Genomic DNA, 16103 nt, shown 5'->3' on the forward strand with positions numbered 1-16103 from the left:
CCCTATGTGTGCACTACACATTACCCTGTTAAAATAAGCATCTTGTATGAAAGGCTATAGAATTTTTTATAATTTCTCCCTAGGGACTTTTTTTTCTGGAAATAGTGTGAAAAACACAAAAGCCGTACAGCATCTCATAGCTGTGATTTCTAGATTGCAGCATGTATTACGTGAACAGTAGTATGTTTAGACATTTAGATCAGGAGTTTCATTTCCAGCTTAGCCATACAATGGTAAAACCTTGGATAATTGCCTTCTTTGGCCTCAGTTTCCTTGTCTATAAAAAACAAGGATTTTGACTACATCTCTAATGTCCTTTCTAGTTCTCAATCTTTTCCCCTTAGATCCACTCTGTTTGGTTCATAGAAATTTTAAAACAAAGCAAAAACAAAACAAAACAACAAACAAACCCAAAGCAACAACAACACAGAAAACATTTAGCAGATCTGACTTTTACCAAGTATTAAGGTCTTATATATAACTTGTTAATTAAATGATTTTATCTGCAAAGTAACTTCCTAGAAATGTCTTGCCTTCTGCAGACATGTCATGAATACATCCCATCCCCCCTCACTCTCAAAGTGTCACCTTATTTCAAATGATTTGGAAGAAACAATGTCCAGAGTTGCCAGAATCTTGACCATTCTGAGCTTTAATAAGTTGAAGTGGTGAGTTCATATGGAGCTTTAATAGTCAGTTCTAGGAAAATTAAATTGCTTTATTAAATTCATAGGATCGTAGATTTATACCTACAAGGACCCTTGGAGGACAATGAGTCCAGCCTCTTCCTCATTTTAAAGTGGAGGAAACTGAGTTTAGATAAATTGTCCAAGATCACACAGCTAATAAATATCTGAGGTGGGATTTGAACCTGGGTCTGTTTGACACCAAGTCTAGCTCTCTTCCCAGTACTCCATGCTGCCTCAATAAATACAAAGTTGGCCACATTTTCTCAAGATGGAAAAGGGACCTAGAAAATGAGAGATTTATTGTAATGTGTTGACTTTTCAAGATGCTGGCATGCCCCCGCTGCAATGGATCAATAGAGAAATTTCGGATGGGAATTTGAAGGATCATTAACAGAGATTGGAGCTGAACGGGACCTTCAACATTATTTAATCAAACTCCTTCATTATAGAGAGAAGGAAAATGAGTCTCACTGAGCCTAAAGGAGTACACAGGGAGTTAGGTAGCAGAACATGTTTAAATTTCTTCTGAAAACAATTGGAGAAGATAATATGTTTAGAAAATGACAGATTGAGCCTTCAGTCTTTCCCCTATACCCTGGGTTCAAATTCTAGAAATGCAAAAAAGTTATTTTTTCTTTAATATATGTTACTCACTTAACAGGTTGCTTCAAGGGAAGCTTGTAATACTTAAAGGAGCTGTAGATATATGAATTGTGGTTTTTGTTCTTTCAATTAAGTGTGTTATTTTTAGTGTGCATTTGCTGAGAATTTCACATGGACTACTGAGTTGTCTGAAACAAACACATTGTCTGAATAAAGTCATCAAAAGAAATGATGGAAAAAGGGAAATCTCATTCTGTAAAGGCAAATAAGAGAGGAATATATTTCCAAATGCTGGAATCATATGCCTTTTATACATATGGTAACTACATAATTGTTCTAAAGTACCTGATAGATTTTTTTTCTTTTTGAAGCAGGGGAGGCAGGGCAATTGGGGTTAAATGACTTGCCAAAGGTCACACAGCTAGTAAGTTTTAAGGGTCTGAAGCTGGATTTGAACTCAGATCCTCCAGAATCCAGGGGCAGGTGCTCTATTCACTGCACCACCTAGCCACCCCTAATGTGTGAAATTGTTATATTGATTCTAATTCCTTAGTTATCTATTTTCTTTAATGGAGAGCTAATTTTATAAATTGGATATCACTAATAATACAAAGTGCTATCAGTAGCCTAAGTTTGCATGATTTTGGTAGGGCACTCTATTTGTAAAACACAGTGTTGAATATATAGATCAGTACAAAGAAAATTGGTCACTGTTTTAAAATAAACAAGAAGATAAGGCATTCATAAAGAGAAAAAGGATTTTGTTATATGTCTTGTCAAGTCATGGTGGAGAACCTAGAATGCTGTATTTTCATCTAGAAATATCGAATTACATGTATTAGTGTAGAATTTTGATAAATAATGGAAGTAATTATTCATCAATTAATATTATGCAGATAAAGTAAAATCCTTACATAAAGAATTACACTTCAACTTTCAGAAAAGAAGGAACAAGTAAGATTCCAGACATCATTTTTAAAAATTTGTTATTTTAGGTGTCTATAGCATTTATTTCTTGCTACATTATCTCTATCTTTGAAGAGATAGAAAAAACAAACAAATTTCACTAGCGAAGCCTTTTAATTTTAGTGTATTGAGCTAGATATCTAGATGTATGCATGCTTTTCCTTTAGTTTTTTTTTTAACAATTTCAAATTAAGTGCTGCATTGTTACATGGTTATTTTCTGTCTCTAATGGTAATACATGAAGTGCTCTGAGAACAGTAATAACAAGTATCGGTTATTGATGGCAATTGTCTCAAATGCATAAATCATACTTAATATCTACCTTTGCTTCATCAGATAGCATGAATTGAGTCTATCAAGGTTACTTGTAGATGAAAAAATCAACTTTTTCTTCTTTTCTATTGCTTCAATAGGGCAGAGTATCTTAAATAGTTGCCATGAGATAGTTTTTGGATGGTATACTTTTTAAAGAAGTGAGTTTATCCCGATCTATTGAGCACACAAAATTCTGAGCATTTTAAACAACCTTGGTTTATACAAAAATCTATTAGCATACTTCTTTGTCTATATGCCCAAATCATCATTGTGAAAATATCATCTATACTTTCAGACATAGGTAAAGTCCATGTAATATTATCTTTAGCATCATCACTAAATCCTTCAGCTCAAGATGAAAATTGGATAGTCAGTGAAAATTTCAGATTCTGTCCAAATTTCTATGAAATAGTTTCCCTCAATTTCTTAATTACTCCACCATTTAAAAAGACCAAGCTGATGTTAATGAGTTAATGGAAGAAGAAGGGTATAGTAAAAGGTCTATTAAAGCTACCATGCATATGTAGCCCAGACTTGTGACAACTATGACAATTACTTCTTGTCTTACCCCTCTTTGTGACTCTGCTTCATTTCATAATAAATGGAATAGCCTTGTTCAACATGCTGAGACTGCATTGATTTTTGAAAAATGGGAGACCTGACAACTATTTGGATAATTTAAAATGCACAGAGTATGAATGTCAGTGTCTCTTATGGGGACTAAATTATATGGCTTCATACTGGTAAAATTTTAAAAAGATGCCTGGTAAAAAGAATTTTCAGATACCAGAAGCATGGATTAAATTGGAAAATATGTCTTGCAGAGGAACAATTTCTTTACCATATATTCCTTGAGTCATTGTAGTCATTAAAATTCTAGTACCATATTTTACATTAAAATGATTTGCTGTTAATCATTTCTAGTGAGAGTAAGGGGATCACATTTAATTTCATTGGGCAAAATAAGGAAATAGAATTGTTCATCAATGAGGAGCGCTCTTTTAGTCCAGTCTGCTAAAAAGCAGAGAGTTCATTTTAAGACCTCTGTAAAAGAGAAGCCAACTGCTGATTTAGCTGGAATCATGCCTCCCCTGCTCCAATCAATTTGATCATTGCTTCTAGTACAACCAAATGCATCAACAATCCATTCCTTACTCAATTCAAATGTATTCTTACCGGTGGAGTGCTGAAAATGTAGAAGGATGAACCTTTCAGGGCCAGGAACTTGTGTTTGTAGGTTTGAGATGAGTCAATTCCCTGGGGCCTTTCATTTACCCACCCCATATGTACAACCTGCAGAGGAAAACCTTTGAAAATTAAAAATCAAGCCTCAATATCAGAATACTGTAAAAGGAGCAAAAATAGCAAAATTATCAAGTTGTCCCTAAGCAAATTTTGCACAGTGGAAACAGATTTATTTCAGAGCATAAATAATCTAGTCCAATTTTCTAGTCAAAATTTTATATCCTCATAAAGGTATATAATCTTGAGATACACTTCTAAAATTCAAGACTTTGCTTTCACCAATAACTGTCATATGGCAGTTGAAAAGTCTAGGTTTCCTTTATTGATTACATTGGATTTTCTCATATAAAGATTGACATAATTTGTGTCAGATTCTATCAGCACCAGCTAGAGACATAGTAAGAAAAAGATTTGGCTATGGAGATTTCTTCGCAGGGTTTCTAAGGTAATTATTTACATTTTAAATTTGTAGTTAGGCATGGAGAAGGTCTGAAACAAGGTAAATTTGATGAATTTTTCCTCTTAATAGTATACCTGTGTTGAGATCAAATAAAATTTCAGTGTTATAATTCATAATATGACTCTATACTATGCCAAGAAATTTTTTTTAACTAATTACATAACATGATTTTCATTCATATTGAATGGACCATCATTAAATATGATAAGGACATGTAATGAAATACCAATAATAATTTGTATTATGGAAATTAAAGTGTTTCCTGAAATTTCCGAGAAATGTGAATGGTTTCTACATACTATGTAATACACACTTATAAATATAATGTAATATAATATATAATGAATGTAACATAAACATACCATACACACATATTTATGTATATATAACCATATTCACTATGATTCCAGTTGAAAATATATTTGATTTTCCATGAGAAAGATAATGAAAAGAGTACTAACCTTAGAATCAAAAGACTCCTAGACGCAAGTCGGAGTTTCCCCACTAGCTGCGCGGCCTCAGGCGATTCATAGAAGCGCGAGCCTTACTTTTTTTTTATTTGGAAAATGAGACAAAATTTGTACTACAAACCTCATAGGGTCATGAAGCTCCAAGGAGATAATATGTGTAGTGTTAAATTTAAAGCACAATATGATTGTTGTTATTGCTACTTTATATACCTCTATTCCATAGAGTTTGTTTGATCAGGTGTATTATTCACATATTACTAGATGATAACATATTAGCAAATGTTGGCATTGAAAGGAGGGTTATAATTCAATACTTTGAAAATCTCTAATTTCTTCTTCAATGTGGCATTCTTGTCATTTGCACAGATCACAAGTCCTATCTGATTTGGTATCTGATATTAAAGAATTTCTGTGGTCAAAACTATTGCCACATTGAGGTTGATATTAATGGTGAACCTCTGCAAACCTAGCTAAAATTTTCCTCCAGAAAGAGACATATAATCCATTGCTGGGGCCATACTCAAAGTCTTTCTGACTTGGTAGGATTCATCAGAGTTTATATCTTGGCAAAGCCTTGGAGAAAGGAGGGCTATTTCCATACCACAATGAAGTTTCAGAAGATAACTTTAATAAAGGTATACTAACTAATAAAAATATTAAAAGGACACTTCATGTATTTCGGCCTATATCTATATACATACACATGCATTTTTGTATGCCTAGCACAGTGCCTTACATATGCTGATTTAAATAAGTGACTATTGATTTAAATTTGATTCCAAATCAGTCAGTTCCCTAAAAAGTGTTGGCAATCTTGACCATCAGACTTGATGTAGAAAGTAAAAAGTAAAGAATATAATTATATCTACAGTTGTCTTCACTTCTCTCCACTTTCCAATATTTGTTAGTATTCATAATCATAGTTCAACTAGGTTGGAAGTGGCAGAAATAATATATGGAAGACAGGTAGCTAGATGGCACGTTGCATAGAGTGCTAGACTAGGGAGTCACAAAAAACTGAGCTCAAATTATGCCCCATACTCTTACTAGCTAGGCAGATTATATAACCTATCTTTGGCTCAGTTTCCTCATCTCTAAAATGGGGATAAAAATAGCACCTATCACTCAGGGTTGTTGTGAGAATGAAATGAGATAACACATGTAAATCATTGTGTAAACCTTAAGGAGTCATATGTGTTGATTATTGTTATTTACACAGGATTTCTGTCCTCATTTCCTCTCTTTTGTGGTAATTAGAACAATAGTCCAAATTGATCCTATTGGTATTTCCCCATTTTTTATGTCACTTGCATTATATATTAAGTATGCAAAAATTGGCCAAACTAATAACAGTCTTGTAAACTAATAACACTCTCAAAGATACGTATTCAATTCTGGCCTATTTTTAAAAAATAATTTTCAATTTATCCAAGGCATTTTGATAATTTCATATGCTTACTGTGAACTCAAAATTATTAATGTCCATATGCTCACTAGCACTCATTCACAACTTCCCTTGGAATATCATTTTAATTTTATTGAATGGAATTCCAAATACCACAACACTCTATTGGTCAGTATTCAAGATCCTGTGAATCCCTTGCTGGAAAGAAAATTGTGTCATTAACATGTAATAGAGTAGACTCATGCATTGAGTAGGAGATAGGACAAGGTAGCCCCTATGGTGACTTATAAAGCACCCAATATGTGCCAGGTAGTATGCTAAGAGCTCAGGATACAAAGAAAGATAAAATAAAATGTAAAAACCCCTGGAATTCCCTGTTTTCAAGGAGTTCGCACAGTCTAATTGGAGGAAGTAGATGGGAAAGAAGTAAGGAGGCAGGAAAGAAAGAAGGAAGCAGAATGGAAGGAGGAAGGAAATAAGGAAGGAGGGAAAGAAGGAAGGAAAGAAAAAAAGGAATGAAACAGGAAGGACAGATGGAAGAACAAAAACTAATTAAGTGCCTGCTATGTAGAAGACACTGTTTTCAGGACTTTGCAAATATCATATTATTTGGTCCTCACAACTACTCCCATGAAACTGCTGCTATTATTATCATTGTCATTTTACAATTGGGGAAACTGAGGCAGATATTAGTTAAGTGACTTGCTCAGGATCACAGAGCTAGAAATTTGGATTTGAACTCTAGTTTTCCTGATACTAAGCCCAGTGTTAGATATAGTGAACCACTTAGTTGCCTCTACTGGAGAAGATAACATGCAAATTTCTCTGCACAAATAATACATGGATAATATAAATTAGGAATGGTATCAGAGGCAAGGAACCAAACTTAAGGCAGACAAGAAAAAAGCTTCTTGATGGAACTTCAGCTGAGATTTAAAGGAAGCCAGGAAGTCAGGAGCCAGAGGTGAGGAGAGAAAGAATTTTAGACATGGGGGTACAGGAGAGATGAAGTATGGAGTGTCCTCTGCAAGAAACAGCAAGGAAGCTAGTGTCACTGGATTGCTGAATACATCGAAGGGACCATGGTATGAGGAAACTGGAGAACTAGGAAGAGAATAGATGATGAAGAGCTGTAAATGAAGAGATAATTGTTATATTTGATCCTAGAAGTTACAGGTGCCACCAGAGATCATTGAATAGGAGGATGACATGATAAGACCTCATAGGAATACCAATTTGGTAGATGAGTGAAGTTGAATTGGGTCTCCTGCATCCCTCGGGAAGAGGAGAAATGCCATTCCATCACATCAGATCTCGTGCCTGGTCTTTTGCTGCCCTTAGGATGAGAAGAACCATTCCATCAAGTACCAGTCTCCTCCCTTCCAGGGAAGAGATACACTATTCTGTCAGCTTTGTCTCTTACTTTGGGGGACACAATTCCTTCAGCTCCCAAAACTTGTCCCCTAGTCTGAACTATATAACTCCCCTAGCCTGAACTCCATAACTGAGTCCAAACCCCTATGCACAATCAAAGTCAATCTAAACTTGTTCATCAATGATCAACAAACTCTACCCCCTCCCCCTTCCTACTCTGGTCATATACTTTCCATCCCAGTGATTCTGAATGCCTGGATTTTATCATTCTTAACCTGGTTTTTGATGTCTCACTCCCTGATCCCTTATTCTCATTCCCCTCAATGCAATCCCCCCCACCCCTATATGTACCCTTCTAAAGCTACACACCTCTTCCCCTGTGCTCTCTGGAATGCCTGATACATAGATAGCAAACTTGGCTTTCATATTAAATCTTTTCCATTACCACTCCTTACATTATCTGACTCTCAGGAGACATGACTCCCTCCTAAATGACAGTCTCCCTAACCTACCTTTCCTGCATTTGTTGCACTTTCATTTATTCCCCCTAACTCACTGCTAAAGATGAAGGAGTTGGAAAACTTCTTGATCCCCATTGTCACATCCAGGTTTTCCTTATACCTACCATCATCACTCAGGAATCTCTTCTCCTTTGAAGTTCAATATATACCATTCAATAAAAGTTCTCTTATCTGTTGTACTGAACTCCAGGGCACTCTTCTTTCCTCAATGACTCTGAAACCTGGCTCACAGTGTTCTCCTCTTTGCCCTCATATTTTTTATACACAGGAAACTTCAATATATGCACTGATACTCTCTCAAACGTCCTAACTTCCCATTCTTCAGTTTACTCATTTCACATAACTCCTCACCTCAATCACACATAATAATATCCTTGATTTTGCCATAACCAATAAATGAACTATTTCTGTATTCATGAACTCTGAAATGTACTTATATCCAATTATAATTTATTGTTATTCTAACTCTCCATCTGCCTCATAAACCCAAACCCTATTCTTCAACCACATTGTAGCCCCTAGTCCCACAATAATTCAGTTATTTTCAAGGTTATCCCCCCAAGCACATTCTACACTCTCCTCTATCCCCCCATCTTGTCCCCTTGATGAACCAGTTCAACTCCATTTTCTTTTCTTCCTGATTCCCTGACCCCATTGCTAATTTCACCCTACCTTGAATTAATTCACTGTCTCCTTCACTATGGTAGATTTTTCAAATCTTTTCATCCCTCTTTAAACATCCCATGCTCCCCCCCTTAATTGAGAACCTTAATCACATATTTTAAAATTTATTTTTGTTACATTTTAGGTTCTGAATTGTTTCCTGCCCTTCCTCTACCCTCATCCCACATTAGAGAAAGTCACCATTAAACATAAATTAAAACCATGTTAAGCATACTTCAATTATACTTCTATTTATCAATTCTTTCCCTGGAGGTGGATAGCATCTTTCTTTGTAGTTAGTTTGAATATTTATAATACTCAAAATAACCCAGTCATTCAAAGTTGTTCTTCAAAGAAATTGCTGTTACTATATACAGCATTCTCTTGGTTCTGCTCATTTCACTCTTCATTATTTCATGCAAGTCATTCCATGTTTTTCTAAAATCAACCAGTTCGTCATTTCTTATAGCATAGTGGTATTCCATTACAATCATATACCACAACTTATTTAACCATCATCCCTCAATAGATAAGAATCTCTTTTACTACTACACAGAAGTACCACAAATATTTTAGAACATCTAGGCTCCTTTCCTTTTTTCCCTGAGGTTCTTGGAAAAGAGACCTAATTATGATATTGATGGGTCAAAGGGTATACTCAGTTTTATAACTCTTTCAGCATAATTCCAGATTTTTCTGCGAAATGGTTGGATCAGTTCACAGTTCCACCAACAGTATATCAGTGTCCCATTCAACTCATATTTTAGTGAAAAAATTGGGGCCATTAGCAAAGAACTTACTTTTCTCTCCTCCTGTCATATCACTCAGATATTTTCTGCCACATCTCCTCCTTTACCCCTGTCTCAAATAATGAAAAGTACTTCTCTTTGCCAAGGCAAACCCTTCTACATGCACATTCTATTTTCTCTTCTCTAGCAGATTGTAGCAACTATTATCTTCATGTTCTCGCTTATCTTCACTTTCTTCTTGTTAATGGCTTCTTTCCTACTGACTGAAAACATGTTCACGTCTCCTTGATTCTGGAAAAAATCAACTCATTTGATTTATCTATCCATGCTAGCATATCACATCTCTCTTGCCTTTTGTGGTTGAACTCCTTAAAAGGTCATTTCGAATTGGTTCCTCTACTTATTTTATTTTCACCCTCAATTCTTGAAAGTCTCTTACAACTTCGCTATTCAACCCAAACCAAACCAAACCTCACTCTCCAATTGCTAATGATCACTTAGTTGCTAAGTCTAATGCCCTTTTCTCATTCCTCTTCCTTCTTGATCTCTCTACAGGCATTGACACTGCTCCTCTTCTCCTTGACACAATTTTCCCCTCTATGTTTCCATTACATTACTCTCTCCCGGTTCTCCCCCCCGCCACCTATCTGGACACTTCTCCCCAGTCTCCTTTTTGGATATATTTTGAAGATCAGGATTAATAACTATGGGTGTCTCACAGGGTGCTGTTCAGGGCTCTCTGTTTCCCTTCTTGATCTCATCAGGTCCCATCGATTCAATTTTCATTTCCTTGCTGATGATTCTGAAATCTACTTATGTAGCCAAAACTTGTCTGCTGACTTCTAGTCTCAAATCTCCAGGTCCGTATTGGATGTCTAGAACTAAATGTTCCATAATAACTTAAACTCATCATGTCCAAAATTGAACTCACTACTTTCCTCCCAATGCCTTCCCCTCTTCCTAACTTCCATTTATTGTTAAGAGTACCACCAAACTCCCAGGATGCAGGTATGCATCCTGGGTGCCATCCTCAACTTCTCACTTTCTCTCATCCTTTATATCCAATCTATTCACAAGGCTTCTTGATTTTAGCCTTGTAACATCTCTTCTACATAACTCCTTCTCTCCTCTGACTTTGCCATAACCCTGGTCATATACTCAGCACCTTTTGTCTGGGCTATTTCAGTAACCTACTGGTTGGTGTCCCGGCCACAAGTTTCTTCCTATTTTAGTCCATCTTCTATTCAGTTGTCAAAGTGAACTTCTCAAAACATCAGTCCGACCATGTTATTAAATTTAATAAATTCCAGTGCATCTCTATCACCTTCAGTAGCAAATTTAAATCTTCAGTATGGTGTCCCAACTCCTTAACTGCCTCTCCCCCTTCCACCTTTCCAGGTGTATTAGACCTTATCTTCTCTCATATACTCTGCCATCCAGCAAAACTTGCTTCCTTGCTGTTCCTTAAACAAGGCACTCTATCCCCTGACTTCAGACATTTTCACTGACGGTCTTCTATCCCTGGAATACTTTTTCTCTCTCTCCTCATCTCTACCTCCTGACTTCTTTGACTTCCTTCAAGCCACAGATCTCCCCTCAGTCTAATGCTTTGCCTCTGTTGACTGTTACCAACTTATCCTGCATGTTTTTTTTTGGACATAGTTATTTATATGTTATTTCCCCCATTAAATTTTAAGCTTCTTAAGAGCAGTGACTGTCTTCTGCCTTTCTTTATATTCCCAGACTTTAACACAGTGCCTGGAACAAACTAGGTTTTTCATAGATATTAATATACTGATTGGAGTATGAACTGGAATGGAGAGATCTGAGGCAGGGACACCAATCTAGGCATGCTGTGATGAAGGCCTACATTAAGGTGGTGGTTTTAGATAGAAGAAGAGATATTTTGAAGGCAGAAACGAGAGGACTTGACAATTGATTAGATATTAGAAATGAGGAAGAACAGGGAGTGAAGGATGACTAAGTTGGGAAGCTGGGTACCTGGGAGGATGGTGGTACCTTGGATAGAAAATGGAATGTAAGGAAGAATAGAAAATTCTGAGAAAGAAATAATGGAGGGGGGAGGTGAAAAGGAGGTTTGTTTGTACTAAATGACCTTTGAGTTCCCTTTAAGCTCTAAGTTTATGATTCTATGATTTTTTTCCCCTCTGATATAAAAAGTACATATTCTTGAAATATATGGATAATTAATTGCTAGACTAAGATCTTCATTTTTTATTCAGATGTGTCACAACAAGTAGTTGAAAGAAGCATTAAGGACTTTATCTGTACAATGCTTATTCATAAAGGAAATGCGCTGGTCATATATGGGAAATTATTTTATAACAGGCATTGAAAAGGGTATCTCATGGCTTTTTGTAAGAGTTAACCAAATGACAGACATTGAAAGATGTACATACATGGAAGAATAAATAGTTATTAAAGATTTATTATGTTTCAATCATTGTGCTAAGTGCTAGAAATACAAATACAAGAAGTAATACAGTACCTGCCATAAAGGAACTTACATTCTGGACTGGATAAGAAAATGAGTTAACTCATTAATTAGAGCTTAGGGCAGGATGTCAATGAGATTACAGATATATCAAACTATTAAAGAATTGCCATAAGCTTATACTTTTATTAACAATAACAATAGCTTGAACAAAGCACAGAAAAAAATCACAATATATTTGTACTATTTAGTTTGTGAGTATATAGATAGTATATAAGTTCTTTTACATACATACATGTATATATGTGCATGTATGTATATGTGCACATGTGGGCATATATGTATACATATATTAATATTGTGTGTGTATATATATATATACATAGAGATAGAGACAGAGAGACAGAGAGAGATGAGAGAGAGACACACACACATACACATAGATTATGGTATTACAATTTGAACAGATATTATTTTATGCCTTGAACTGAGATTCAAATGAGCAGCTGTTTAAATCATGAAAATACTGAATTAATGCATTCTATATTTTGATCTGCCCCAGAAGAGGACAGAGCTGTAGTTTATTATTTAAAGGAGGACTTATTTTAAGCTCATAATCATTGAAATCATGTTGAATTCTTAACTTCATATATTGAAAATGAATAAGTTAAATGAGTACTTTTTGCCTTAGAAATATGTCTCTAGTACACAAAGATATACTAGATGTAAAGAAAAGTAATGGGAAGTTAAAAAATTCTGTTTCTCATCTATGATCACATTAAAAATGAATTTTACACACACATATGTATATACATTTATATATTACATGAAAAATATTTTGTCAAGATTTTCCAAACTAAGTCATGGCAAGGTGGGGCTCTAAGACTTCATGGTTAATAGCAAGTGATTTCTTTTTGTAATACCAAGTTGTAAAACTTAATGAGCTGAACTGTTGTTACAGGAAAACCAGACATTTGTGAAGACTCGCGGGCTTCTTATTCTATTCATTTTATTATTCTGTTCTCTGGCAGGATTGTATTTTTATTGTGAGTTGATGTGTTGATGACTGGTATGTAATTCTGCAGGAAGAACAATAATAAACTGTCATTGTGTCATATAACTAATTTTTAAGTACATCAAAATATTCAAGTGCAGTTTTTTTTTCTAATTATAGTGAGGATAGGCATGTCCTAGTTTATATACCGTGGAAGGTGTTGGGGAATTCTTATTTTACTGATAATTTTCTGTGCCTTCAGGATTTCAAGTCTGGCAGGGGTTTAGATTTAGATGCCTCCCAAGTCCTAAACTTGGGCCACTACTCATTACCAGTCACCAGCAGGCAAAGTAAGGTGGCTTTTTCTCCTGAGAAGTTTGCTTTCATGTTCTATTGACTGAGATTCTATTAAGTCCCTACTCAGGCTGTCAACTTGATAGGAAAGGGGCAGGACCCAAATTATAGCAGTAATTGATGAGACAGCTCCCCCTCCCCCAACTTTACAAGTTCACCATGTCCATGTTATAACTAGTTATAGCACTGAAGTTTCCATTGGTGAGTTCTAGGGTGGTAAAAATGTTTATGTTTGTGTAATACTAAAATAAAAAGATGGTCCTCTTGGAATGCCAAAACATGGTATTTAGTTTTTGACAGGTGATATTATTGGGAAATCATTGTGAGTTCCATATTTCCCAGATAGCTCCCCATATTCTAATCCTTTCCCCTTATTACCACAGAATACTTATTTTCAAATACATCAAGTAATTCTATGGCTTTGTCATGCAATTACTGTGTAATTCAGTCTATTAACCTTATTTTATTCCAATTTAGTTTTGGAGGGGGGGAGTCAGAGCAATTGGGGTTAAGTGACTTGTCCAAAGTCACATGGCTACTAAGTGTTAAGTGTCTGAGAACGGATTTGGACTCAGGTCCTCCTGACTCCAGGGCCGGTGCTCTATTCACTGTGCCACCTAGCTGCCCCATAGTTTGTAATTTTAAATAGTTGCTTAAGGTTCTGAGTTGTTTAGTGACTTGTTCACAGTTATGACGTGTCAGGATGACAAGACCAACACTCTATTCACTATGCAACCTTGTTTCAATAGGTTACACAATAACAATGTTGTATAATTTAAAAATAGGAATAATGTAATTTGGTTCCATACCCTTTTGGAGTTTACAATCTAGAACTGTTGTAAACTTGCCTATAAAGTATAAACATATGTAATAGTAATGGGATTTAAAGATCCCCCTGTATTGGCTTGGTTTTTGGATTGAGTGTGTTAAAACCAAGAGCTTGTGAATCCCACTTGTGGGATGGACTTGTTGATATGAAGAGAGAGTGCTGAACTTGGAAGAGCTGGTCACATAAATTTAGAGAGACAAAAGCAAAGAGAGAGGCAGAAGAACTTTTTGGAAGCAGCATCTTGGAGGCACAGAGAGATGGAGAGGATTGCTGAGGGCCAGTTTGAATTGCCCAGGACTTTTGAGAGCTGCCACTCAAAGCTGCTAAGGACTGAGGAGACACGGCTATTAGGCTGGTACTTTGTCTGTTTGGATGTTGTTTTGCCAGATTTGTCCACTGGTGAAAGACAGTCCTGTTGTTGCAGAGGTCTTGGAACCTTGCTGTTGGTTCAGAGCTCCTGAGACTGTTCTGCAGACAGAGAGTGAATTCTGTTCACTGGTGAAGGACAGTACTGTTGTTGCAGAGGTCCTGAAACCTTGCTGTTGTTTCAGAAGCCCTGAAGAAGGATTTTCATGTTGTATGTTTACAGAAATCCTGGAAGAGGGTTTTGCTAATGTTTTCAGGGGTCCTAGGACTGTTCTGCAGCCAGAGAATGAATTAATGAAGACACTGGCAATGTATCTTGTGGCCTTGCTAAGCTTTGTCTCCCCAGGAACAAAGATTGCTGAGAACTTGACTAGTGTCAAGATGAAGAAAAGACCTCTCTTTGGGTATTAAATGCTGTGCTTAAGCTTATTATAACTCTGGAGTAGATTCAGTTATGATCCAAGGGTGGGGAACTTTTGACTTTTTTGTGCTCTGTGATTGAACAAATGAATGTACTTTACTAATGATTGGAAACTAATCTCCATTTGAGAAGAGGGGCTTTGTGATTGACTAAATGAATGTAATGTCCAGGGGTGGAGTAGTACTTGATTGAATTACACTTGGTGAATGCTGTATTTTGAATTATACTATAATATTTTGATTTTCTCTGTTCTTAATTTGTCACTGAATAAAATGGAGAGCAGCTATGCTGGTATTTTGAACCTTGGGAAGTTGCCTTTGCTTGGCATTACAACATGTAACAGAAAAAATGTTACATTATGGTACAAATGGTCTATTGACTCATTTTTGAGGGTATGAATGTAGATGTGGGAGGTAGAGAAATTAGGCCTTTACTGGGAATGGAGATCACAGACACAATTATAAAAAGGGTATGTAGTGATCTATTTATAAGGATGTATGGGTGTTAATAAGTTATCTGATTTATGAGTGAATTACACCAGAGACAAAATGTCCAAAGTAGAACCATGATGAGAATATTTATTTCTGAGGTAGCTAAGCTGCAATATAATAAATAAAGGTGATTCTTCTGGTAATAAAGTAAAAACCAGGTACAATTTTCATCAGCCTAATTAATAGATTAATATAATCTGTTTTTTTAGCAATATGTTGCTATTTATTGATTAGTGCCAACAGTGAGACAACAAATACTTTTTTTCTGATGAATGATATTTATACTTTCACTACGTAATCAAATACCAATAATCATGGAATTCTAAAGGCTGAAATATAGATGAGAAAATGGACTCAGGAAGTTATGTGACTCACTCAGGTTTCTGTATGTACTACAAGGCACAGTGTGATAAAGGCAGGACAAAGGAAAGAAGTTAGACCCCAAGGGAATTTGAGAAGGATGAAACCACTTTTATTTGACGGTGATCAGGGAAAGCATCAAAAAAGAGAGAATATTAGGGTGAAGGCTTTAAGGAAGAGACTATTCTGATAAGAATAAGTGAAGAGTGAGTTTATTCTATGCCCAGGTCATGGTTATGCTAACTCCTGGTGGTAGGAAATGGCATGATAATTTTGGGAGGCAGTCAGTTTGGCTAATATATAGATGGTGTAAAACAGAGTAATATGAAATAAGTCAAGAAAGAGATTGTGGAGTAACTTTAATGTCATTCTA

General features: G+C 35.8%; 1 protein-coding gene across 1 annotated transcript in view; it reads right to left on the minus strand.

Annotated features, from left to right (window-relative positions):
- Positions 1-16103, minus strand: part of SNTG2 (syntrophin gamma 2) — a 199540-nt gene that overhangs the window by 155214 nt on the left and 28223 nt on the right. The window contains exon 4 of the mRNA XM_069108692.1: positions 3750-3866. Coding sequence (XP_068964793.1) covers positions 3750-3866 — 117 coding nt within the window. The remainder of the gene's footprint in view (positions 1-3749; positions 3867-16103) is intronic.

The sequence above is a fragment of the Petaurus breviceps genome, unplaced genomic scaffold, assembly GCF_028583685.1.
Source record: "Petaurus breviceps papuanus isolate PSGF00001 unplaced genomic scaffold, PetGlider_PUasm1.0 90418, whole genome shotgun sequence".
Lineage (NCBI taxonomy): Eukaryota > Metazoa > Chordata > Mammalia > Diprotodontia > Petauridae > Petaurus > Petaurus breviceps.